The 25221-nt window shown below is 35.3% G+C and overlaps 1 protein-coding gene across 9 annotated transcripts in view; it reads right to left on the minus strand.

Annotated features, from left to right (window-relative positions):
• The window catches only part of LOC121413509 (adenylate kinase 9-like), a 39888-nt gene extending 14667 nt beyond the window's left edge, over nt 1-25221 (minus strand). For 2 of the 9 annotated variants that reach the window (XM_041606335.1, XM_041606333.1), the window contains exons 1-23: nt 25136-25221; nt 22305-22568; nt 21483-21753; nt 20496-20608; nt 19735-19935; nt 18161-18289; nt 17464-17780; nt 16869-17049; nt 16180-16312; nt 14986-15033; nt 12993-13097; nt 11369-11443; nt 10529-10689; nt 8963-9105; nt 8010-8240; nt 7320-7361; nt 5887-5966; nt 4638-4784; nt 3833-3907; nt 2726-2782; nt 1815-2060; nt 1103-1212; nt 201-413 (exon numbers count right to left, since the gene is read on the minus strand). In XM_041606335.1, coding sequence (XP_041462269.1) covers nt 201-413; nt 1103-1212; nt 1815-2060; nt 2726-2782; nt 3833-3907; nt 4638-4784; nt 5887-5966; nt 7320-7361; nt 8010-8240; nt 8963-9105; nt 10529-10689; nt 11369-11443; nt 12993-13097; nt 14986-15033; nt 16180-16312; nt 16869-17049; nt 17464-17780; nt 18161-18289; nt 19735-19935; nt 20496-20608; nt 21483-21753; nt 22305-22568; nt 25136-25150 — 3357 coding nt within the window. In that variant the 5' untranslated portion in view covers nt 25151-25221. The remainder of the gene's footprint in view (nt 1-200; nt 414-1102; nt 1213-1814; nt 2061-2725; nt 2783-3832; nt 3908-4637; nt 4785-5886; nt 5967-7319; nt 7362-8009; nt 8241-8962; nt 9106-10528; nt 10690-11368; nt 11444-12992; nt 13098-14985; nt 15034-16179; nt 16313-16868; nt 17050-17463; nt 17781-18160; nt 18290-19734; nt 19936-20495; nt 20609-21482; nt 21754-22304; nt 22569-25135) is intronic. The other 7 variants (XM_041606334.1, XM_041606337.1, XM_041606341.1 and 4 more) reach the window with 7 other exon arrangements.

Raw genomic sequence — 25221 nt, forward strand, 5'->3', positions numbered from 1 at the left:
ACAAATCAGGTCTTATTTCTTTCTTTCTCTTTTCTTTCCCTATTTCTTTATTTACTTCTTCACTGATTTATCTTCCAGTCTTTCTCTAGGCCTTCCTTCCTTTTTGTCCATCTGGGTTCATTTTTATCCAATCTTTACAGGGAACATAATCTCACTATTCACTCTCTTCACTTTCCTTCAAAGCGTCAACACAATCTCACCTGAAACGGCCTTCCTTTAGCCACAAACGTGGTTGGTTCAGCAATGAACTTATCCCTAGCCTCTGGGTTGGAACAGTAGTAGACCTTCTCCCTGTACTTAGCTGCTATCTCTGGGTTACCTGGCCAGAGAACAAACTTCTCCTTCAGAGCTACAGGACAGAAGTGCTTGGTATCACCAAACTGCTTCTTCTTATTCTTAGTGACTTCTTCATCCTGGAATAAAACATAACATCAATTTAAAACAGGACTGCCACTCCTACAACTTAAACAATCACGAAAATATAATGTGTAATATTTTCTGTAGCTCACCATAAAATGTTTTTTTATAATCAATATAAAACAAATTTAAAACATAATGATGCAGTGTCTTTGACATAGAAAAGCACTCTCCAGTTTCCACATAACAGAGCAAAAACTGGTTCAATTTCCCAATTCCCCTCCCCCCCCCCCCCCGGAGAAAAAAAGAAATTGAAATAAATCTAGAATATCAGTTTGAGTAAAGGTTTCAGGTTTACCACTACTTCTGCACCCTCATAAAGATCAGATGAGATTACATTTGAGCTCTACAAACAACTAGCCTTGGCAACCTGGGGGCCGTTTCATAAAGCTGTTTGTAAGTTAAGAGCGACTTTAAGAACGACTGGTGATCCTTTATTGTGGTAACGGCATATTTATTAGCGATGGTTACGCGCGTAAGAAAGGATCACCAGTCGTTCTTAAAGTCGCTCTTAACTTACAAACAGCTTTATGAAACACCCACCCGGATTGTACCACTGGAAATTTTGTTCACTATCATTATCATAGAAACAAACAGCAAACAAAAGTAACCACGTATAATTATATATGAAAGTCCACATGAAATGGAGAACAGAGCATACCCCTCCCCATATCCATCATCTTACCTCTTCTTCCTCCATCTCATCTCCTTCCTCATCAGCTTCAGCCGCTGCATCTTCATCCTCTTCATCCATATCAATACTACTATACTCCCATGGTCTGTAGGTGTATGGTTCTATACAAAGAACAAATAATATATCAAAGGTATCATTATGGTTCTCATTTAAATAGACAAATATTAAGAACTTTTTTCCAAAATAATAATCTATTATTGACAATTGCTCCAACACACACACACACAAATCAAAAATAATAAACTCAGCCTTAAAAAAGTACCTATTAAGGTCGAAAGACTTTAGTTTTATCATATAATGGACCAATTTTCACCACTGTAATGATATAAACAGTGAAGTTTATTAGAGGATCAAACTGGCCCTGTAACACAATAAATCTTCCAAGTTACTCTGTCATCAATGGTAATGACTAAGATGATGACGTGACTCTCAGCCAAAGGAAAAGAAAAAAATTTCCATGGCAGTTACCATAAATTGAAAAATACATGTACCATCAATGGTCAGTTTGACACAAGAGCATGGCAAATAAAAGCCTAGCAGATCACTTGAACAAGGTGATGAAGGTCACAGGTAAAATAAAATTAAAACCCTTCCGTAGCTGAATTTAGCGAGAAGTTTATTTGAATGCATTAATACGAGAGGCAAACAAGGCAGTTCTTCTCACCCATAGCTGGATGTATAATTTGTGAGAGGTATGACTTACGTTCCACCATGGTGTGTGATTCCTTGATGATATCCTCGGTCTTCTTATTCTCAATCTCAATCTGGATTGGTTCAAGGTTGATAGTCCCTGTGAGAAGAGCTTGGATGGACGGCCACTCCCTCTCAAACTCATTCCTCTGATCTTTGAACTTGCTTGTCTCTGGACCATCGGGAGGTAGAGGGTCTTCTTCAGGGATGGGGATGGGAGGAGGTTGTTCCTCTTCCTCCTCTTCTTCCTCAGTCTTAGCTACAAGAATAATCAGGGGTAATTATATCATTTTGATATACTAGACCAGTCAGCAATAATAATTACATTTGTTTGTTGTGCACACGACACTAGTTTTATAAAAAGAACAAGTGAATCTACTTCATTCAAACCTCTTGTGGCCACAGAAATCTGTTCGTCTTAGGAAAAAAAATTGAAATAGAAGTAAATAGTACAATGTACTGCGTAATCTGTTCTCAAATGAAAATTCAGGAAGAGTTAACTTTGCATAATTTTCTTTCATATTTAAGACTGTATTTTCCTCGAGAGGTTATACATATTTTTTTTATTTTTGCTGAATCTTCCCTTGCAATTGTCATTTTTGGGGATATTCAAGTAATGTTATTAAATCAGAACAATACAAGGAATAACATTTAAGGGTTGATAATGGTAGAAAATGTGTGTGAATATAATAATTAGAGCACGAACAGATTGACAGAAAATGATGAAAAATTGCAAGCTATATTTGTAAATATTGTGGAATTCTCGAACTGTAAAAAGAATTCAAAGTTTGCCAAAAATTAATTTGAATCCTCAAGTTTGAGAAATCATACACATTTGATTCTTACTGCATTCCTCCCCTTTATCAGGCGGAGATAGCAAAAATACTAGCAATATAATCACACAATGACAACAACTCTGTATACCTTTCTCTTCATAAGAAGTTACAGTAGTAGTAGGGTCTGCATCGGTTGTGGTGCCTTCTGTATATATGTAGCAGTGTGTTATGCAAAGCAGGTATAGTTTTCAGAGGGATAGATGTTCGGAAGTTTGATAAATCAGGAAAGTACATAGGCAAGTGTACAATACAGTAAAATAGAAGTGTGAATACATGGTGTAATTACAAGACGGTGCAAAGGATGGCAGTATAGATAGCGGCATTTATGTGAAATGTAAGTCATGGTAGTGTTAGTGACAAGATATTGAGAAGGCAAAGGATTTGGTTTTCAATGAACATGGTGGATATGGAAAGTGAAATAATGTGCATACTCAATACAGTCAAAGCAGAAAATATGTGAAATGAATACATATATTACAAATATGCAATATAAAGATGAATACATGTATACAGTGGATAAGATAAGATTGAAATGAATATAGGAAAAGGTTGGTGAAATGAGATGAATATGGGAAGGATAAATAATATAAAGCATTAGCATAAAACAATAGATATTGCATAGCAACTAAAAGCATACTGGTGAGAGCTATGACCTTCAGAATTCCACTATATAATTTTACATAATATCGAGTCAGGTACATGTAAGGCATATGAACTTATTTCCAAATGTGAATCTTTTATACTTTGCTATGGTATACTTTTATCTGCATTCTAGTAATTCAAAGTATTATGCTACAATAAAATTCAATACTGCGTAAACTACACAATTCTTGCATGACGTTGACATTTTCATACATTTAACAAAATAATTTTCATTACACTATAAATAATATACTCTTACCAATTTGTCATCAGTAATGAAAAAAAAAATTCTTACTACAAAAAAAAATCTACAAATCTTCAAAGTACTAAGTAATATATCTTCAAAATCAACACCCTCAAAATGATCCCAAACACCTAAAAAGACACAGCCACACCCAAATCTTATCAAAGAGGAATTCCACGAGACCAAAATTTCATCTCAGAAAAAAAAATCTTTAATCACAGATATAAATACTCCTCACTACAAGATCATAAATATATATTTGTAATGGCCTAATTAAAATCACTGCACACGTGTTAGTAGGCGCTCTACCTTTGGGTTTTTGTTCGCCATCAGACACGCCCGGTGCTGCATCACCCTCCACCCCTCCACCAGAAGTGGGAGAAGCTGATTTAAATTCATGAATATTCAGCAGATTAGTGATACATATCTTAGAATGGGTGTATACAATTGTTAATAAAGCAACATGCTCCAACATCAGTCATACAAAAGATTGCTAAACATGAACAATGCCATTCACCAGATAGATTTAAGAAACCGCACAACCCAGAAAACAAAATATATTTGACATATGCAATTATTGTCTCAATTATGTTCTAATATGTATATTGGATGGGGCAACACAAAACTTTATGACTCAATGATTCAAATTTAAGGTACACTTGAAACGTAATAACACATATGTCATCAATGAAGTGAATACAGAAACTCAGTGTCTTTTTAAATACATTCTCAAGCTTGAATTCATTATATTTGTATCATTTATTTTCAATCTTTCTTTCCCTTTTCTCCTCACATTCCTTTCAAGCCTTCCCTCTTTCTCTAACAATAAATAATGTTCCACTTCTTCCCTTGTTTTTATCTTTTCCTATTTTATTAACTTAATATCTGATTTTGTTTCCCACATTTTTTTGCTTCATTATCTAAGAATAGATATTCAACTCATTTTTCTTTCAAAAATACAAGATCTCTTTTATTGATTGTATTTTCTGGTCTTTATGTCTCTTCCCTATTTCTTTTCTTCTTCCTGTAAAATGAAAGAAAAGAAAAGTTAGTATTCTGAACAAGTCCCATAAATGAAGCACAGCAAACAAGATGAATGATGAACAGATTCTACCTTCTCCTTCCTCTCCACCTCCTGCTCCTCCTTCTCCAGCTGTCTCTCCATCCTTCTCTCCATCCTTTTCTCCTTCTGCTTCTCCTCCCTCTTGGTCTCCGTCTTCTTTCTCTCCTTCAGGTTTCTCTTCCTGTGTTTTTGCTGCTGCTTACGGTAATAAATAGTGTTTGGGTCACATTACAAATTTTATTTGACTGGTAATATATTTTTTGCATACTGTGACACAAGTCTGTGCAATATACAATTAATATAAAATATATCAGTATTTATTAACGGTATGCATGAATATGCTTTTGTATGTGTCCATAAATTGAATCTAGAGCTAGATAATAAAAGTATTTGGAATCGCTACAGCTATAATTGCTACTGCCATTCTCTTTCGCTGCTGCTACTGCTTCAATATAGACTGCCACAACTTGCAATGACCATTACCATCACCACTGCTATCCCTGATATTACCACTACCACACTTCTACTACCACTCCTACCTACTACTATCACTACTGCCATTGATTTATACTATCACAACTGCTTCCATTTAGTACCTCTACCACTACTACCACCACCACTATCATCATCATCGTCATCAATAGTGCAAATATTTTTATACTTTATCTTCAAACGCGAGCTTAAAATTACTTCTTCTTTTTTCATTCAATGCATGTTTAAACATGCAGATGAATTGGTGCGCATAACCATAAAATAGCCCAAGATTTATATTTAAAATGTTAAAAATCTTTTAAATCTAAACTGCCAATATCAACAACCACTAAACTACCATTACAACTCCCATAAAAACACCAACTACTATTACCACATTGACTACTTCTGCAAGTACCCCAATATTGTAATTTCTCCAACAACCTATATACTTTTAAGAGAAGATTTTGATTTAATCAAAAGCAACTAAAATTTAGATAACCTTTTTTGCAAGTATAGAAGGTAACATGAAAACTATTAACAAGATTACTGGTTGCAACATAATACACATAAACTAGTGATTATATAAATAATGTAATACTGTTATATGCATTTGTGATATTCTTGATATTTTGGCTTCATGCAGGAGCTTGATATATTAAACTAAATATAAATATATTCACATGTAAAATACAGAACTTATGTGTCTTGCGTGCTAGGAGGTGTAAAGTATTTTATATTGTGATTCTGTCCTGTCTATTTGTCTGTACATCTGTGTGTCATTGTGTCCATCAGTCTGCCTGTCTTTCTGTCTTTTCACATAACTTACCATCTTCATCACCACCTTCCTCTGCTGCCGCTGCTGCTGCTGCTTTAGCCGCTTCTTCTTTCTCAAGTTCCTCTTGTATCCTGTATCGATATAAATGTCACAAAACAAATTACATTTGAATGATATGGGATTTATATTCAGCTCTCAAGTGTTTGAGGTTCTTCAAATAGGCAATACTGATGATAAAGTATGTGTCTCTTCACCTTCTAAATAAAGCAATTTTCAATGTTTAAATAAAGACTTAATTGTGAACATGAATAGCAAAGAACAAAAGTGCAAAAATGAGAAATTAATAATTATTTTCAAAAAAGGTTCTGAACTGACTTTGCATATGTTGACAATTCAACAAATGCCCTCTAAAAATATTTGAGATGTCTCGTATTTTTGTTATTGTTCATTAAATTTTAATAACCCGAGTAACTAAAAGAATTGTGTAAAAGGCTACTGATTCTCATTAACTCATAGTCAAATAATTAATTGGAATGTGAAAAGGATCTATTCATGCACCAAATTTCAGAAAACATCAACGAATAACCAGTGAAAGAAAATGGAAATGATCATTTTAATTCCAATCCAAAAAAAAAGGACAAAGAAATTAAATTTCAAAAAGTAACTTAATATAAAACTAGGCCAATCCATAAACTGCAATTTTCTAATTGTGAATAACATTCAAACTAATCATGAACTGAAAATTGTGTACACAGGCTGAAAAAGGTCCTCACTTTGACAACTTGAATATGTGTTCCCCTTTAAAGATCTATGTGTGAGACCTTCAAAACATGTGCATTTAGAAATACTGACTGCAACAAAAAGAAGGCACAATATGTGCAGAATTTCTTCTCATGAATTTCAGTGAAATGTGTTGAACTAGTGTTGAACTAAGATGACAATGAACGTGCAATATCACAAAAATAGAACTCCAGAACTCTTTTGTTTCTTTTTTTTCATGTGTGATTGTATTGGATGCTACAAAAGAACATTGCTATGTATGGATGAAAACAATGGCCTGTATTCAGCACTCTTGCTTAACTGAAACTATAGTCATTTAGTACCGGTATGTGCTTTAACTATGGCTAGAGATTTGGCACATTTCATACAAACTACTATTAGAAAGTCTGAAGAAAAGTTCTTCAATTGTTTGGGATGGTTACCAATAAAGCATGAGCAAAGGAGCAAGAAGCATTTAAAAGGACACATACAGATTTTTTTTTTTGTATACAGACATTTTTGGTCACGAATAGTAAAGAACAGAGCTTGAGTTAGAGTTCAGAATACAGACCACAGTGATTGCAAAATGGAACACTAAATTGAAAGAATGAATGAATAAAAGAACTGCAAAGTGAAAATGAATGGTTCAAATTGAATAAATTTGTTTAAAAAAAACAATAGAAATATGAGTGCATTGCTTTATGAAAGGGTAACTGCTATATTACCTGTTGAGTCCAGTACTACCAGTAGGGTCCCTAGATGTATTACTTAGATTAGAAGAGTATGGGAAGGAAAGAGGGATGATTTTAAGCACTGATAGACAGAAGGATTAACTTGGTTCCAAATGGAAATTTGAAAATGAGATTTAGCACCAATTAGTCACATTATGCTCGCTGAACACTGCTGTCCACATAAATGGGAGAGGCAATATAAACAATTCTCGTATTAAGGAACATCACAAAAGCTTACGAAGAAATCACAGAAATGGAAAATGGAGGATGAATATTTTATGATACTGTGTTGAGTACTACAGAAGCAATAGAGGCATTTTAAATATGATTTTATTGGCAATAGGTATTTTAGTGTAAGGGAACATGTCACAGAAGCATAGTGAAGAATCCAGAAAGGACATAGAGAGCACAAGCTTCAAAAACGGGGGAAAGACGAAAAGTTAATTATGAACTATCACAATTATATACATGTATAAACAAGCATATAATACACCATGAACCAATTATCACCCTTTGACAAGCAGCAATAAAAGCAGATAAAAAGTTTGCTTCAAGAAAAATATGGAGAGTATTTATTCTCGTGGTACAATATATAAGCCAATGATATTGAAACAGGACTTGATGACAAAAATACAGATGTAGTTAAAATAAGCATAGACTCTGAAACCAGTCACTTTCTCTTACCTTGCATCTTCTAAGACCCTTTGTTTCTCTCTCTCTTCCGCTTCTTTCCTCTCTCTCGCCTTGGTGTCCACCTCATCTCTGTTGAGTCTGTACCATCGCTTCATCAGGTAAAGACCGTTATCGCTGCTGTCCTTGAGGCATATGACTTCATCAGGGGCCAGACCACGGTCAAGCAAGACTGTCCAGTGGTCCCGGGATTGAGGGAAGTTATCAATGATCCATCCACCGGCACTGGACAAAGGTAAGAAAAATTGACTTATGGTAAATAGGTCTTGGAGATAATGAAATTTCTCCTACAGCATAATAATTGGCAAGGAAATATGAGGAATTTCATATGAAATATAAAGGGACAGATTATAGAGCTAAAAAGAATGGACTGATGATTGACAGTAATTAATGTGGATCAAAAGGATTCTAGTCTCAATCTGTATTTTTCAACATTATCAAAATTGTCAGGATCTCTGTTAACATCACTTCACCACCATTATATTAATTTAAAAGGGACTTGTCGCGGAAACAGTTCAATCATATGCAACTCTGAGACCAAACACAACTTGATTTTTAAACTAACCAGAAGCGCATATTTTGAGCTTTACTTACTTTACTTTTTGGTTGAGATAAAACACAATTTTTTGTGCAATGGACACCTAGATCTCCCAACCTTTCTATCTGAGAAATATAAATAATTTCAACGCTTGAGAGAAATGGCATTGCCACATGAAAAGCATGTCGATAAATTATCAAGAAGAATTGATAAATCATCTGGAAGACCTTGAAATGATCAGATTCTTTCCAACAAAACTTAGAATGGTTTGGAGAATAGGGATTGTTTCATGATGCATCTTGTCAATTTGCTCTAAGCCAATCAGATGCAAGAATTTTGGTAGCCTATAACAGATAGTCAGTGAAAATAGCTGACAATTTCACGACTTGCTCCACTGGTATAAACTCACCTAGGTCCATTGGGATCTTTCTTTCTGAGTTCTCTATGTATCTCAACTACAGCTTCTTCTACACAGTCTACATATTGATCAGCACCAATGGGGTAGGAGAGCTTCTCAGCTTCCTTCACTGCAGCTTCTACCATTTGGATTACCTATGGATCAATGATTTACAGTAGTTGCAATTATGTTATAATTATAATTATTAGATAGATAGATAAATGGTATTTATTGTGATAAAAATTCAATTAGCAGCCAAAGGCTGAATTGCATGAATTTGTACATAGTAAAATCTTAGTAAACAAACAAGCGAAACAGTAAAAAAAATAACAAAGTATGCTAATGTATAATACTGGAAAGGGGATACAAAAAGAAAAGCATAGAGAGGGAGAAGTAATGTCAAATACAGGAATGGGGAAAGGTTAGGAGTAGACTAGATGTATATACCTTTAACATAATGCACATTTTAACATAAATATATATTTAACCAATTTTGAATGAATAACAATACATGTAGATTGAAGAGAGGATTGTATGAAATTACTTGCTTTGTAGAAAAGAAAAAAAATAAAGCTATTAATTGGGTGGAACTGAAGGAGGAAAACATGTATAAATATTATAAATGATACAGTAATCTGGGTTGGGATTGCTCTCGACATGCTTGATAATGATTCTAAATAAACACTGTGTTGATGGTAATAATAATAGTTAAGGGAATCGGAGTAATGAATGAATTATCTCAAAAGAAATTTAAATTAAAATAAGAGGACGTGGAAGTAATATGATCTGAACAAAAATGTAGGTGTAAAGTGGGTTATAACATTAGCCAGTGATTTTTCGGAAGAGAAAGTTGAATGATTACTGCAGAAATTAACAATTAGAAAAATATTTCAAAAGTCAGTTACAGTTTAAGAGAAGCTACAAATAAAGCAACAAAGGTATAAAGACATAGTTCTTCACAGTCCATGTGAGTTTAAAAGTCTCGTAAAGAAGGGGACTGGGCTGTTCCTGTAGCGATCAGTTCTACTTCTAGGTTCGATGCATATTCTTCTTTTTCTTAGTGTCCTTGTATTTGTGTTCCTATCAAACCATGGGCACCCAGATTGAAAAGCTTTCCGAGCAAATTGTAAGCAAAGTTGATCACGTCTACTTCTCAAGGTAGGCAGCTGTGCTGATTCGAGAGCATTCTCATATGAGTGATATTGAGAGCCGAGGATGATTCTGAGGGCTCTCTTCTTATAATCATGATTAAAATTGCAATTTTATAATTAACATGATGAAATAAAAAAAATAATTACACATTTTATTAGCAATAGGTATCTTTTCATTTTGGTATAAGCTCATCTTAGAGCAAGCCCATCATCACATTTCCTGTTATTTCCCATTTTCTAGTTGGATTTGCCAAGCATCTCACTAGAAGTTCCTTTTATTTTGCTTCTCTTTTTTGTCTTCGATGTGACAGTGATAGGGTCACAAGTAAAAAAAAAAAAGGAGAGGATGAGAGAAGGTAAGAGGCAAATAAACTTGTGGAATCAGGATTATTAATCTACTTAGGATTACTAATCTACTTTAATCTACCTCTGGGTGGTTTTCATCCACATCTTCAGATTCCTGTGATACAGTAGGAGCAACCCCAGTAACGGTAGACAGGTCTTCGGTGGGATGCTGTGACGCAGCAATGGTCTCTGTACCGTCTCCTTCAGTCACTCCTGTTACAGAATCCTGGGCAGTGGTTTCACCTAGAATGAAACAGATTACAATAATTATCATAATAATGAAAATGTCATATTTATCCAAGGGAGCCACTTCAGTTCAGGAAACTGTTTTCTCAATGAGCCCTGCTTAACATGATAACCTAAGATTGCATGATGAAATCATCATAAAATACTCTATATTGAACTGCAAAGTATATAAATCATCATAAAATACTCTATATTGAACTGCAAAGTATAAAAATCAAGGTCTATTGGTTTCAAGTCAGGCCATTTTATGAAATGATTTCCAAAGCAAGTTTGCAGAAATCCCTCAGTAAGCTTTTCAAGTATATCACACGTATCTTTTAGTTTGTTGACAAGATGGATCAGTGCACGTTTGACAACAGAGCCTAAAGTTTCTGAAGCAAATTGGTTTCAGAATAGGTCATACAGTGTACAAAAATTGCTTACAATGTCATTAAAGCTGCAATAATGAAAATTCCATGTCTGAGTCAGTTGAAAGTGCAAATATTCTAAATCAGTTCATACCTTATATTCCGACACAACCATGCTCTTACATACAGATCTTAACAAATATTCCAAGATGAATGAGAGACACACAAGCATTGCTTTACGTCTCAACACCCAAGAAAATTTAAACCATCAAATAATTAGGTAAATCCCTATTTGGACTGATAATCAACAAAACTCATGCTGTCCATACCTTCTTCTTCTTTCTCCTCTGAAGCCTCTGCCTCTCCTTCTTCCGTTTCTTCAGCTGCCTTTATTCTTGATTTCTCTGTGCAAACAAAAAACACTGGTATTAGCCAACTTGAAATGATACGATCTCAAGATTCAAGGTCACTTGACATCATATAATAGTCACATGATGGATACAGTCACATGATATAGTTGCTTAAAATAATAGTGACAAGAACATCCATTCCAATGGATCAAGTACAAAGATGATAGTTAACAAGGTTAAGTTATTCTTAAGTATAACTTAAGTTATACCTTGTTATACTAAACTTATACTTTGATCCTGATCATCTGACTGACTTGTTTTAACAAGAAATATCCTATGTGAACCAAATAGAGTTTGACACAATTCAAATTTCTATGCAAGGAAATTTTATCAGTCAGCAAACATTCTGATGAAATAAATTTCTATCCTATGTATTAATTCAGGTAGTATCACACATTATTCTATTAGTGACAATAGTTAGTTACAATGAATGGTTATTACGACAAAGGTACATACAATTGTACATGGGTTAGAGTTAGGTATCAGTGATAGAGAACATTTATTAGTCACTGTCAACATATTTATGAAGGAAAAAAAAATTAAAACATACTTCTAGTCTACCAAAGCATCAACTGGAAGCTGATAGCACACATTTGACATTTTTGTCCATACAAAATGGCAGCTGTCAAGATTTTTTTTCTTTAAGTGAGATAATGATGACCATGACAGTATACGTATATAAGGTAATCAAAGTATATATCAAGAACACTACTGGCTCATGATTTCTACAATGCAGAATGATGTAAACAATATTTGATTGAATAACTTTTTTCAGCATTTCTCATTGCTCACTAAAATATTGCTTCTATGAAGTGAATTCCTCAAAAATCATGAACATTCCTAAAAGTTGTTTTGAACGGTTTCAATAGAATGCCTTCATTGTAGAGATATGATATTTCTATTCAGGGGGCAGAAAATCATAACAAAAAATAATATTTTGTGTAAAAGATCCTATACTACATGTGTTGCTTCAAGTTAAACCTCCAAGAGATTTACTTTGATATTTTGCCTCAAACCAGGCATCCTTCTTAAAAAGAGAGAGATTAAAGGTTAAAATAGAGAGATCAAAACCAATCAGATGAGTGGAAATGAGGCAATTGTATCATAGTAGATATCACAATGTGGTTAGTTGAATACAGAAAATAAGATATTTCTTTTGCAGCTGTAAAAAAGGGAAAGTCATTGAGCAACACAGAAATGAGAAAATAATCACCACCACCAAGAAATACAAAAGTTCAGAACCAGCAAATATGCACAAGGAGATGTGAAATACCAATACTATATGGAAAAGAGGATAGTTCTCTTGTATCACTATACTATGGCACCATGAGGGTTTCACAAAACCATCCAAAGACTAAATTTTGTGGACATCCTATTCAAATTTCATTTGTATGAGATGTCCGGAAACGTAGCCTTCTGAATGTACTGTAAAAGTGAACCTCGTAAAGGATGGTGAGGATGTGGAAGGCCAAATCATAGAGTTTTTGTGAAGAGAGAATATTGATAGCAGGCATGAAAGATAGATCACTCTCAAACATAATACCTCCATCTTCTTCTTCTCCTTCTACTCCTTCCCCTGCCCCCTCCTCCTCCCCCTCCCCTTCCGCTCTAGACTCCTCTGTATCTGATGTCTTCGCTTCTTTCTCTTCTGATGAGCGGCAATAGGGGAAGGGCACAAGGGAGGACCAAGAGGGTGGGGTCAGTCCAAGGTGAATGGGTATGATGTGTGTGTGTGTGGACCATGATGAATGGGGGAGGGGTGCAACCATGATAGGAGGGGCGGTGCAATATACATATATATGATGTATGGGAGTGCCGATGCGTCGAACATGCAAAGCGATGGAAGGAAGGGAAAACAATAAAATGGAAACGTTAACACAAACTCAAATTTGCAGAGTACCATCCCATTGTACCCACATCATTGAATAGTACAACAAATCTTTATTTTTTGTGATGAATACTATATTTTTGAAAATTTCAAGCCTGTATAGAAGCCCCAAGATATATTTACAAACAAAATTATATTTTCATTTTATAATTATTCTTAAGGTAGACTGTGCATTAAAAAATACAAACGATATAGTTATGAACTTGTAAAGCATGTGCTCCCTTTGATTGTAAAAAATCTGAAATTTGTGATACAGTGTACATTGAAAAACAAAAAGTGCAATCTGAAATGGTATACTGTAACTTTGAAAGAAAAAAATATGAATATCTTTTGTAACCACTTCCCTGGAAACATAAACATGTTTATTACTGTTCATCATGAATTAAATGAAATACATAATAATGTGATAAAGTATTTCATACTAAAATTTTGAAATGTATAAAATCAAATTTGTTGACATGATTAAAAGGCTTATATTAACATGCCTACCTGCATATCAAATGATTTGATAAGCACCAACTTATCACATTCAAACACAATACAATCAATTTTGAACTTATATAACTCTTTGTTAGTTTACAACTGACATGTCAACAAAATTAAGTGCATCAACTACACTGTAGACTGATGATGAAAATATATTGTTACTGACACACGTACAGATCAATAAACTGGACCAGTTCAGCAAAAAATACAGGTGTACGTTAAAAGTAAATCAGAACATTATGCATGCCCACTTTAGGTTCATCTGACCATAACAGAAATTCTATTTGGTAAGATTATACCCGCATTTTGCAGACTTCATCAGGCGCCTGTTTCATAAAAGACTTGCAACTGTTGTAACTTTGCCATAATGGCAACTACCATCAGTACCATGGTAACAGGGCTCAGCAGCCAATCAGAATCAAGGTTTCCATGGTAGTTGCCATAATAGCAAAGTTACAACAGTTGCAAGTCCTTTATGAAATGGGCCCCAGACCTTTGTCATAGCTGGGACAAATCTCCAATGCACAATCCTGTTCAAACACTTGTTTATCTATCACTGGTAAAAGGTTTTCCCAAATAGATTTTTTTTCCTCTTTTTTTCCTGATTATAATTTTGTTTTTCTACTGGGCATTCTGTTGAATATTAAAGCATGTATAGGTAATTGAAACCAGCTAATTTCAATAAGCTTGCACTTTCCTCAAAAGAATAATAGAAACAAGGAAAAAAAAACATTAATAAGCCATTTCACATAAAATGTCATCTCTCAACATACAATAAAATGTATTAAAGACAAACATTTCTAACCAAGACTACTACTTGCAAAGAAAAGTAAAGAATCCATCTTAAATGTGTTTGCTAAGAAAGAAATTTCAAAGAAGAAGGAATTGCTACTCTTGTATCAAAAGTGACATGCTACTCTTGTATCAAAAGTGACATGTCTGATTGACACCAAGCAATCACTGAGTGTTAGTCCATGACATGGAGCACCGGGTAGTTTGCAATGTGCAACACTAATACTACAGGGATGAGGCAAAATGGCGTGGTGCTGTGGGCGTGGCACTATGAGTATGATTGACTGGACATTTGGGATACTGGTTGAAAGGTGCGAGAATAAGGGTAGGGGTGGGTGCATTGCGCAGGAGATGGTGCACATAATTCTACCTTCAGGGGCATCATCGTGATCATCAGGACCATCCCCTTCCGATCCAGCTAAGAGTTTGATCGTAAGATTGTGGGATAGAACAAGAATATAGAAGAGTTCCATTACACCCTGCTAAGTTTGCATACTCTAGAGCACGACAACACAGTGTACAAACCTCCTGTGATAGAGTCCTGTATCACAAAGCTAAGCCATTGATCAGACGATTGATATTCAAGATTGACTGTACATTTATGGCCAATGCAATCAATTATAAATTAAGTTCTATGATCAATCACTATTAAAGCTTTGTGTTACCAGACTCAAATTTTCTATAAAACAAAAAAGAGGAAGTTGCAAGGGTGGTTCATATGAATACAACTTATCCTTATTGACAATCTAATGATACGGATATAAGAAAACATTTCATAGTCCATTCTAGACGGTGAAAAGATACTTAAAGCATATATTCGGATATTCAGACATTCCTTTTCTTGAAGATGTATCAATTTATGTACTATATTCTTCCTTGGAAATAAAATAGAGTGAGTTTTTAATGTGTGATTACTGATAAATGTGAGAAAGTCTGTGATTTTCAAAGTGTATCTTAGCATCAATCCCAGAACATACAAAAATAAGACAAGGATTTGAAACTGTATGATAAATCAACAACAAAAAAACTAATTTAATATCAAGAAAATTTGGAGCAATTTGTATAGATTTGAAAACAAGATATTTGAAAAACAGCCATAGAAAGTAACACTCAGGATGAACCCCTTAACAATGAAAAAGTATGCAAGTGAAAAGTATAGCCATTCGAAATCACATACACTAATAAAAGAGGAGAATATATCCCCACAAAATCCCCAACCCCTCTTTCTTCAGAATAAAGATCACAATTACAAGATTGATTCAGGGATACGAGTACACAAAATATTATTCTAGTAACTTGCCATCCAAAGGTAACTTCCTTGATTTTGATTGGCTGTTGAACACCAAATTACCATGGTAGTTACTTTTGGAAGGCAAAATTATCACAATAGTAGTTTCATGCAACAAAGCCCTGCTCAAGATGTCTGTACATGTATATACTGTAACTAAAAGTACATATTTACATGTCATACAGTGTGTATAGTGTTTGCTACATTCAGATAACAACCTTCACTGTGCTTAATAGGGAAATCAGTCTGAGAGAGAAAAGTTGTGTATTTACTCACTTTCTTCCTTTTCTCTGAGTTTGGCTTTGATTGTCGCTACAGCTGACTCTATAGCTTCTTGTTTAGCTAGTTCAATCTGTTTAGCTTTGTGAGACTCCATCCGTGATTTGATTAGTTCATTCACATCTAGTACCTAAAATACAGAGTGAGATTGAACAAATGAAATAAGAAATCAAACAGAATTGAACAAGAGTCATGACCACAATAAAAACAATAGGCCTACATATTCTACCTGTCATGATGATAACAATAAAACTGAAAATCGTTCAGGGTGGTGATGACTACCATGTGACAGCGATAATAATGATGATCACTTTGTGGTGGTGGTGAAAATAATGACAGCAATTGAAAAAATGATAAAGACTATATAAATGACATGAATATAACAAATATCATCATCATCATCATCTTCATCATCATCATCATCATCATCATCATCTACATCATCATCATCTTCATTATCATCATCATCAAAACCACCACCACCATCACCACCATCATCAACATCTGATGGTGTTGATGGTGGTCATCAACATCATCATGTCATGATAATCATCATCATGTCATGATAATCATCATCAATATCATCATTATAATGCAGGCCAGTGTCGATTTCAGTGATTACAATGGTGACGATGACAAATGCCACACTGGTCAAAAAAAAAATCAAATCCCTCAATGATACTGACCCTAGCATTGAACTTGTGAGAGAGCAGATGACAAAGTGACGTCTTCCCTGAAAGAGGTGGTCCTACTACGCACAGCTTACAAGGTGGTCTGGGCTGAGGACTAACTAGGTATGGACGAGGGTTCTTCAAGAAGGTCTCCATGGCGTCAGGGCCTGACATTACATAGATCTTATCCAAGAATCTGTGAGTAAAGGGAGTGAAATAAAATTTTATTGTCATACAAACACAAATTTCATCTCAATTCACTCTTAAAAAAATTATATTGGACAACTCTTGTTCAGAAAGACAAAGGTTTAATGGTTGCCAAGAGGGTAATTTTAAATAATTTTTTTTGTTTCAATGCTTTTTATTTTTTCTAGTATTCTTATTTTCTTGGATAATCCATAGAATTTGTTTAATCATTATTAACATATTGCTACAGGGGATAAAACAGGCCCCCATTTCACAAAACCATTCATTAGTCAAGAAGCATTTTAAAAATCTCAGAATATGTACAATTGAGAAAACACAGTTTTCTCTGTATAGAAACTTTACATTTAACAATCTAGTAAAACATGCCTCAGGCTGATGTGAGACAAGGAATGAGAGATCTTACCCAACTGCGAATTCCGGCTTTCCCTGGACAACATTCCCTTTCTGCAGCTCAACAGGACACGCCCTCGCCCACTTGCTCCTCCTCCACCTGTATCTCGGGGCAACCATGTTGGTCCCGCCCAATGTCCTCATGAGTTCTTCTGTCTCAATATCATCAGGGATGTCTTCTTCCTCAGCGTTCTGGAGGCGGATTGGTACGGCAGCCCGACGGAGTATGTAGGTATTGAGTTTGTTCATGAGTTCTCTGAAGAGGAAAGGAGCCGTTTTGTTCCCGTCCATCTCAATCAAATACTGCTGATCATGATCTGCCATGTAATCCTACATAAAAATAACAAATCAAATTAATAAAGGATATCAACACATTTTCATTGATACATGAATAGCCCATGCATTACAAAATTAAACAAAAATTTTTGGTGATAGCAAAGACTGAAATTCCTTAGTCCAATGGCTGAAGGAGACTTGTCAATTTGAGAGTGAAGTTTACCCTATAGCGGCTAGAAGGACATTAATACTCATAAGCTTTACATTAACTTAGTAGTTGCATCTTAGTTAACACCCTTCTGCTTTCTGCACTCCAGTTAACGTCCTTTACCGAGGGGAAAAGATGAAATATCTCTGCAGTGGAAAATACCTTCAAGGAAGTTCAATGATCATTAAGCATGTACATCTCAATAGAAACATAGAATAATCCATACCTCAAACATCTTGAGTAATTTATCTTTGTAAGCATTGATACTCTCAGCAGCATGGGGCTTCAGATCTTCAGGTCTCTGAACCAATCTCTCAATAATCTCCATCGTCAATTCTATCTTCTCTTCCTCTCCCTGGTAAAGAGATCAAATCAAACACAAATAAGTAGATACTCACCAATAATTTAACTAAAACCATATCAGTTTTGAACTGAAGGTCTACCTTCTGTCTTTCCATGCCTGAAAAGGCCCACTAAATAATTTGAAAGGAGCTTTGCATTTTAAAAGGAGAGAGGAGTGTGTATCAATCCATGCATTCAATTCATACATCCTTTTTAAAAGCTGACACATGTGCAGTTTGACCATATACATGTAAAAACGATTTTACATAGATGATATCACAAAGCCACATTATCACTTGATGACAAAAAATACAAGACACATACATTTCTCCTTGTACATTTGAGTTGAGTGAATACTGTACAGAGAACTCACAAGTGGACTTTAAATATCCCAGTGAAGCTATAATACTGAACTTCTAATAACCCCAGGGGCTTGACCATTGATTTTGAAATAGGTAGAGTTAAAAGCAGGATTAAATATGTCTGCAGAGTGACACCAGCATGTAACATAGATCTCTTGCGCACTACACAATTGTAACAATAACATGTAAAATGTCCCACTATCTCATATTGCAATTGTGTGGTGCTCATGAAGTACCATTTGCAGATGCATGAAGCGGGATAGGGGATGACTGACATATTCATATTCAATCACCTTGACTACAGCAGAGATAAATGCAAAATATATCATATGGCCACAACAGGAGCATGCAACTGAAACAGGAACTCGAGAATGGGACTTTGATTCTAGTATCTAATGAGCTAAAAAGATTACAGTTTTCAATACATACATGTACATGACTAAAATTATGACTTTCTTTTTCTTTTTTGATGGCCTGCCAGTGCAATTTCACAGACATGGGTGAACATATCAACCTGCTACAATCAATGTTACACTTACAGATTTCCTTCTTTTCAGTTTCTCAAGATAAAGTTTTAACTTGAAAGTTGAAATGACAGTAAATGAAAGAGTCAAATATTGCAAATTATAAAACAGGCTAGATACATGTAGTTAGTATTTGAAAAAATAGTAAACACGAGTCAGGATAAACATTAACTTGTCATACGATTGGAAAATGAGGAGAGAACAATGAATATCTGTGTTATCTATTTTATTGAGCACCAAGCTTTCACTATCAATCAACAAAACAGAGTTGATGCATATTAAGTACACTTCTCTGATTAAAAGGGATTAAATAATATTTTGAATAGATGATCATTCACTTTGGAGTTATTCACTTTAGGACCATTTCTATTGAAATATAAATCTCATTCAAGCTTTATATGATATTACAAAAAGTAATATCACATAAAGTAACAAAACCTCAGAAGGATTATTCTACAAAAATCTGACCAAATATTCTTATCTCTGCTTTGAATGCTATTCATACTTAGCTGCATTCAAGGGACACTTTAATTGTAAAAATAATTACAGTATTTATTAAAAGGGTTTCTCACCATTTCAGGGTCTAGATTCATTTCTGGTTCTTCTTCCTCCTCCTCTTCTTCCTCTTCCTCCTCTTCATCTTCTCCTCCACCTCCTTTCTTCTGCTGTGGTTCTGGTTTCTCAGGGTTCCATACATCCTGTGCATACAGTGTGTTGTTTAGTGAATCTACTCGTTGTCCAATCCGCCTCATCTCAAGGTCTTCATCAGGTATCTGCAGCAATAAGAAAAAACGCAGAGCTTCAGAGTAAATTCATAATGAGCGATGATAAAGTTACAATATTGTGCCAATTAAACATAGAGGAACAAAATAATCTCTGTATGCACATCCGATTTTACAATGATGATCAGCATTTTTGTTTTGTAACACTCTACAGAACATTCTTTAGCCTGCATGTAATCTGAATCTGAATGGTTGGGTCAGCAAAATGTCATTGATGGAAATATCCACCTTATGGATGCAGAAAGAAACCAAATCCTTCTAAATCAAACTCTTTGGAAAGTCAAAACGAGCAAACTTTTATTCACATATATGAAAAGGTTAAGCAAATAACAATACATTATGCCTTCAAGTCCTCATAAACGATTTTCAATATGTACTGTTTTACAGCACATTTTCATTGCACAAGATACATTTATTTTACTTCATTCCTCTGCTGGCTATCCTCTTTAAAGATCCCACAAGCCTTTCAATGATTATATATCACATATCTCTTTGAATCACAGAATTATGTCACAGAGAAAGTAATTGATATTTCAAAGATATAGACCTACCCTTAAGTTGATGATGAAATCTGGTTTAAGTTTCCAATTTTTGACAAATTCTAGTTGATCTGAAACATTCATGTACTCTTCATTTACACAGGGGAAATCATCCAAGACATAACCTGAATAAAAAAAAACATACAAAATAATCAGAAAACAGTGATCTGAATAAGAGTCATGTTTTCAAGGCTTTCACATAAATCCCTAACATCATATTCATAAAAATTCTGACTTAGTGAAAAGTGAAAATCCATAATTTATTGTTCGAAATAGACATGAAATGAAATACTCCGAAAATTTGCTTTGCCCAATTGATCGTGGGCCCGGCAGCTGCTGTGCAGCGCCAGATCGACGAGGCTCTATCCCTTTAATCCTTGAACGCCAAACAAGGTAGCAGCAACTCCCATCTTTTAACGTCTTTTGGTCTGACGCGGCCGGGGTTTGAACCCCCGACCTCCCGGTTGTGAGACGAATGCTCTACCAACTGAGCCAACACACCGGTTACTAATTGAGGCCACTTTATTATTTTTCTAGGATTAAGCACAAGCAGCAAACAAGGATTTTTAAAAATCACAAGAATAAGTATTTCATTCCAACTGGGATTGGAATATGACCTACTATTTACAAATTTAAAGTGGACCTTCAAGGAATTAACCCTAAAAAAATGTATAAACGTCTGAAAAGAGACAATGCATCCCCCTCCCCGAGTCTATATAGTCACTGTGGAAAGACATGAACCTTGAATGAAAATAAATAAGCAACATCAGTAATTCAGTACACAAGCAAAGTCATGAAGTAGTTTCAAACTATAACATATATTTGTGTAACATACAGACAGCGGACTAAAAGCATGTCACCTTGTTCAAATTATTCCTGTAGCCCAAACAGAGAGATTAAGGAATGCTTCCTTAATAATCATAGGCTCAAGTGGAGTTGAAGAGTTTGAAAAATTGAAACAAATAAAAGATAACTTTTAAATTATTACTGTTCACCCACCATGATGTGCCACCTCTGGCGAGTTTATCTTATCCTCTATCAGCTTGACAGCAAGCTCCTCTGGGACCGCTCCACCTTTATGAAGGATCTCCTGGAGTCTTACACCCATCTCCGTCTGGAGGTCAATATGCTGGAGCATCAACTCCGTTACATTCACCATCTGACATCTCCATGCCTGGGCTAACCTCTTGGCTAAGGTGGTCTTCCCTACCCCTGGTTTACCCAGGATAATGAAGCATGTGGGCTTAGAGTGGAGGAAACGAAGCTCAGTCTGTGGATAGAAATCAATGTCAAATTTAAAACTTGTTGTGTAAAAAAACACATGTATGTGAAAATCGCACATAATACAGTTCAATAATACAATGTATATTCCACTGTGCAAGTGATAATGTGAAAATAATTTGTTTCTTATGATCCTTTTCATCTTTACTAAAACTAAATGTAGAATAATTCTCTAATCCTTTTAAATTTATACCATGATCATCTGACACAGAATCAGAAACAACTTGAGATGATCTGTATTCAAATCTTGACATGACAAAGTCTACTTTTTTTGCCTTTACAAGCTGAACTGTTCTGTCTGTGCAAAACAGTCAAAATTTTCTCGATATAAATCGAGTCTACAACTTCCATGACCAAAAAAATGCAAAATGATTGCAATTTTCAAATAACTTAAGATTTTTTTGGGGGGGTTAATCAGTTTCTTTAGCTTGCACCAGGGATTTTGTTAAATTGCAGATAGAGTTAAAAGACTAACTTCAAGCCATCATGACAACCTGTAAACATTGATTCTTGTTTATTTGTGTGTGTACAGCAACTCACCTGGTCTTCATCAAAGGGATCTTCCTCCATACGTTTGATCATATCCGAGATGTGACTTTCCTGGGCATTGCTTCCACTCACGACACTCAATGCCCTACTCACAGCACCGCCTGCAGGATCTAGCCTACTGGCTCCTCTATGTATACCTTCTGCAGCTGCTGGCGTCACTGAATCCAGCAGAATGTGAGTGTTTGGACGGGTCTCTAACATGTCTATTGTGACACTTGGGGTTGGGGCCCCAAACTGGGGTAAATTTGTTTCTTCCTGCAAATGCAAAAAACAAATCAAATTGTAAATACATACATACAATGTACAGGTAGAAGTATATTCAAAACCATGTAAAGGAATTCAATGTTGCTGTAAAAACAACTTTTTTCTTTTTAAATCATGAAAGTTCAATTCTTTTTTTAACGCTTGCACACCAATCAGATGAACCTTTTTTATCACAGCTACTTGTTCCAGCAACCCCTCCATTGTCCATGATGAATTGAAAATAGTAGCACAATCGTGATTGGCTGTGCATTTTTATGCTCATGCTGTGATAGGAACATGACGAAGAATGATCGATGGAACCCGAGACCGCCTCGTTGGAATTAACAATTTTTTAAATTTACATCACATATTTCAAGAAACTGGTAAGCTGATTGTTTTGTTAAAATGTTGATTTTCATTCATATGCTTCGTTTTTGCCGTCAAAAGGGGGAATTAAGGAGTAGTCGAAGAGGGTGCAGTAGCGCACCCTTTTCTCCATAACGCTGTAGTTAAGCGTCAGTTGAACCTCCACTATTACGAGCCAATGCCTATGGCCAACATCTGTCTGTGTAGGATGACCAAAAAAAGTCAGAAAATGTAAAAAAAAATCCTCTGAAGCAGCGGATATATCAGTCTGCATGTTTGGATGTGTGAATGAAGCGCAAATGAGGAATTTCTGGTAGCCACAGCCAGGCATAGACACTATATGCGGTGTCACAGATGGGCACAAAATTTTTAAGTGCCTGTCGGTTCGCTTGTCAATTCGTTGATGCCAATATTGCATAAGGCAATATCACAGCATATCACTAACATTAAAAATCAAGTCCACCCCAAAAAACGTGGATTTAAACAAATAGAGAAAAATTAAACATGAATAACGCTGAAAACTTTATTAAAATCGGATATAAAATAAGAAAATTATGACATTTTAAAGTTTTGGTTATTTTTCATTAAACAGTTCTATGCTCCCAGAAATAAGAGAGTCGATGATGTCACTCACTCACCATTTCATTTGTTTTTTATTGTTTGAATTATACAATATTTCATTTTCTTACGAATTTGACAATTAGGACCTTGCCTGAACCAAAAAATGTTAAAATAATGGAATTCCACGTGTTCAAGGAGGAATGAAACTTTGTTTTCTCATGACAATGAAAGGAAAACAAAAATATTTTATATGACAATACAAAAGAAATAGTGTCATCGGTCCCCTCATTTGCATACCCAACAGGGCATGCATAAATGTTTTGTGAAATTAGAAAATTAAAAAATATTATAACTTTGTTATTTACATCCGATTTTGATGAAATTTTCAGCGTTACTGTTATGCTTGTTTGAACTTTCTCTTTCTGGGGTGGATCTTCGCGACCGATCGCATGAGATGTTTTGAAATCAGCTGTGAATAATACGTGTGAGGAAAAAGAAATTGGCCCAAAATCACCAATTTTGAGGATAACTGTAGGGTGGACACGGATTAAGGGTGAAGAGTAGGAAATAAAGCCATTTTTCTTTCTCATTATATTTTTTGTATAATTTTTACAATAAACCCCCATTTGATCCCACCTTTGTCACCCGGTATATCCGAACTGGTTCACCGTCCCGAAGTTCGGGTAGGTGAAGCGTAGCGGTAGTGAAGTGGAGTTGAGCCTGCACGAACTTCGCCCAAGGTAAATTTCAACTAGACCAAAAGCTTCGGTCCTGTTATGGTTGTTCAGCTGAACTCCGTTGGCTTCACTTACCAAATACAGAGACCGAAGTTCTAGCGCGATCTGTACAGGGGACTCAATGGCCATATGTTTATGTACTTAAGATCGGATAAAACGGGGAAGTGAATTTGCGCGACAGGCGAGGTAAGTCACTGTTTTGTTCCTTTTAACTTGATGTTTCTCCGTTTTTTGGCACTTAATGCCAAGGCCAGGGGGAATTAATTTGCATTTTGGTCGCATTGATTTTCAAAATTTTTATTCATTAAAGACAAAAATTGAAGAGCCCTGACACAGGGGGATTTTGCATTGCAAGTCCACTAATGGTGGCTGCACGATAGTGAGCCGTCTGTGTACGAGGAGAATTTTTTTTTTTTTTTAATGTTAAAAAACTCCTCGAAACAGACGGCTGCCAGCTGTCTAGATTTCAATTCAACCAGAGTTTGATACCAATGGCTGCAGTTAGCTTTGAAATCCACATTTTTTTTCATATCTTTTAAAAAATTGTGTTTGAATGGGACCAAATTTAGTGTTTTCGAAACTTTTATTGTTGAAGTTTACGTGTGTGGCCATAAAACGGAAAGAGGGTCGGGGGGAGACTACAGTAGCTCAGACAAGGCTTAGCGAAGTTTGAGCTCAGCTTACGCCCGGCCCAGCGCGCCAGCTTACTGCCAATGAAAACCTTCCCTTCCTCGGTCAGTTTTCTGTCGTTTACGTTACAAAAACTCTACATTTTACATAATCAATATTTATTCACAGCACTAAAAAATCCACATCCTAACACACACTAATGTTTTCAAATCGAACATAACTACCAATGTTTCGGACATACTTTCTAACATAATATAAAAGGGACAAATGATATGAATTTATTACCTCGTTCTCCGCCATAGTTTCACGATCTCCATGGAGATTTCAGCAGCGACGTCCGCGTGTGTCGTAATTGCGTGTGCTCATGCGTG

The sequence above is a fragment of the Lytechinus variegatus genome, chromosome 4 (genome assembly GCF_018143015.1).
Source record: "Lytechinus variegatus isolate NC3 chromosome 4, Lvar_3.0, whole genome shotgun sequence".
Taxonomy (NCBI): domain Eukaryota; kingdom Metazoa; phylum Echinodermata; class Echinoidea; order Temnopleuroida; family Toxopneustidae; genus Lytechinus; species Lytechinus variegatus.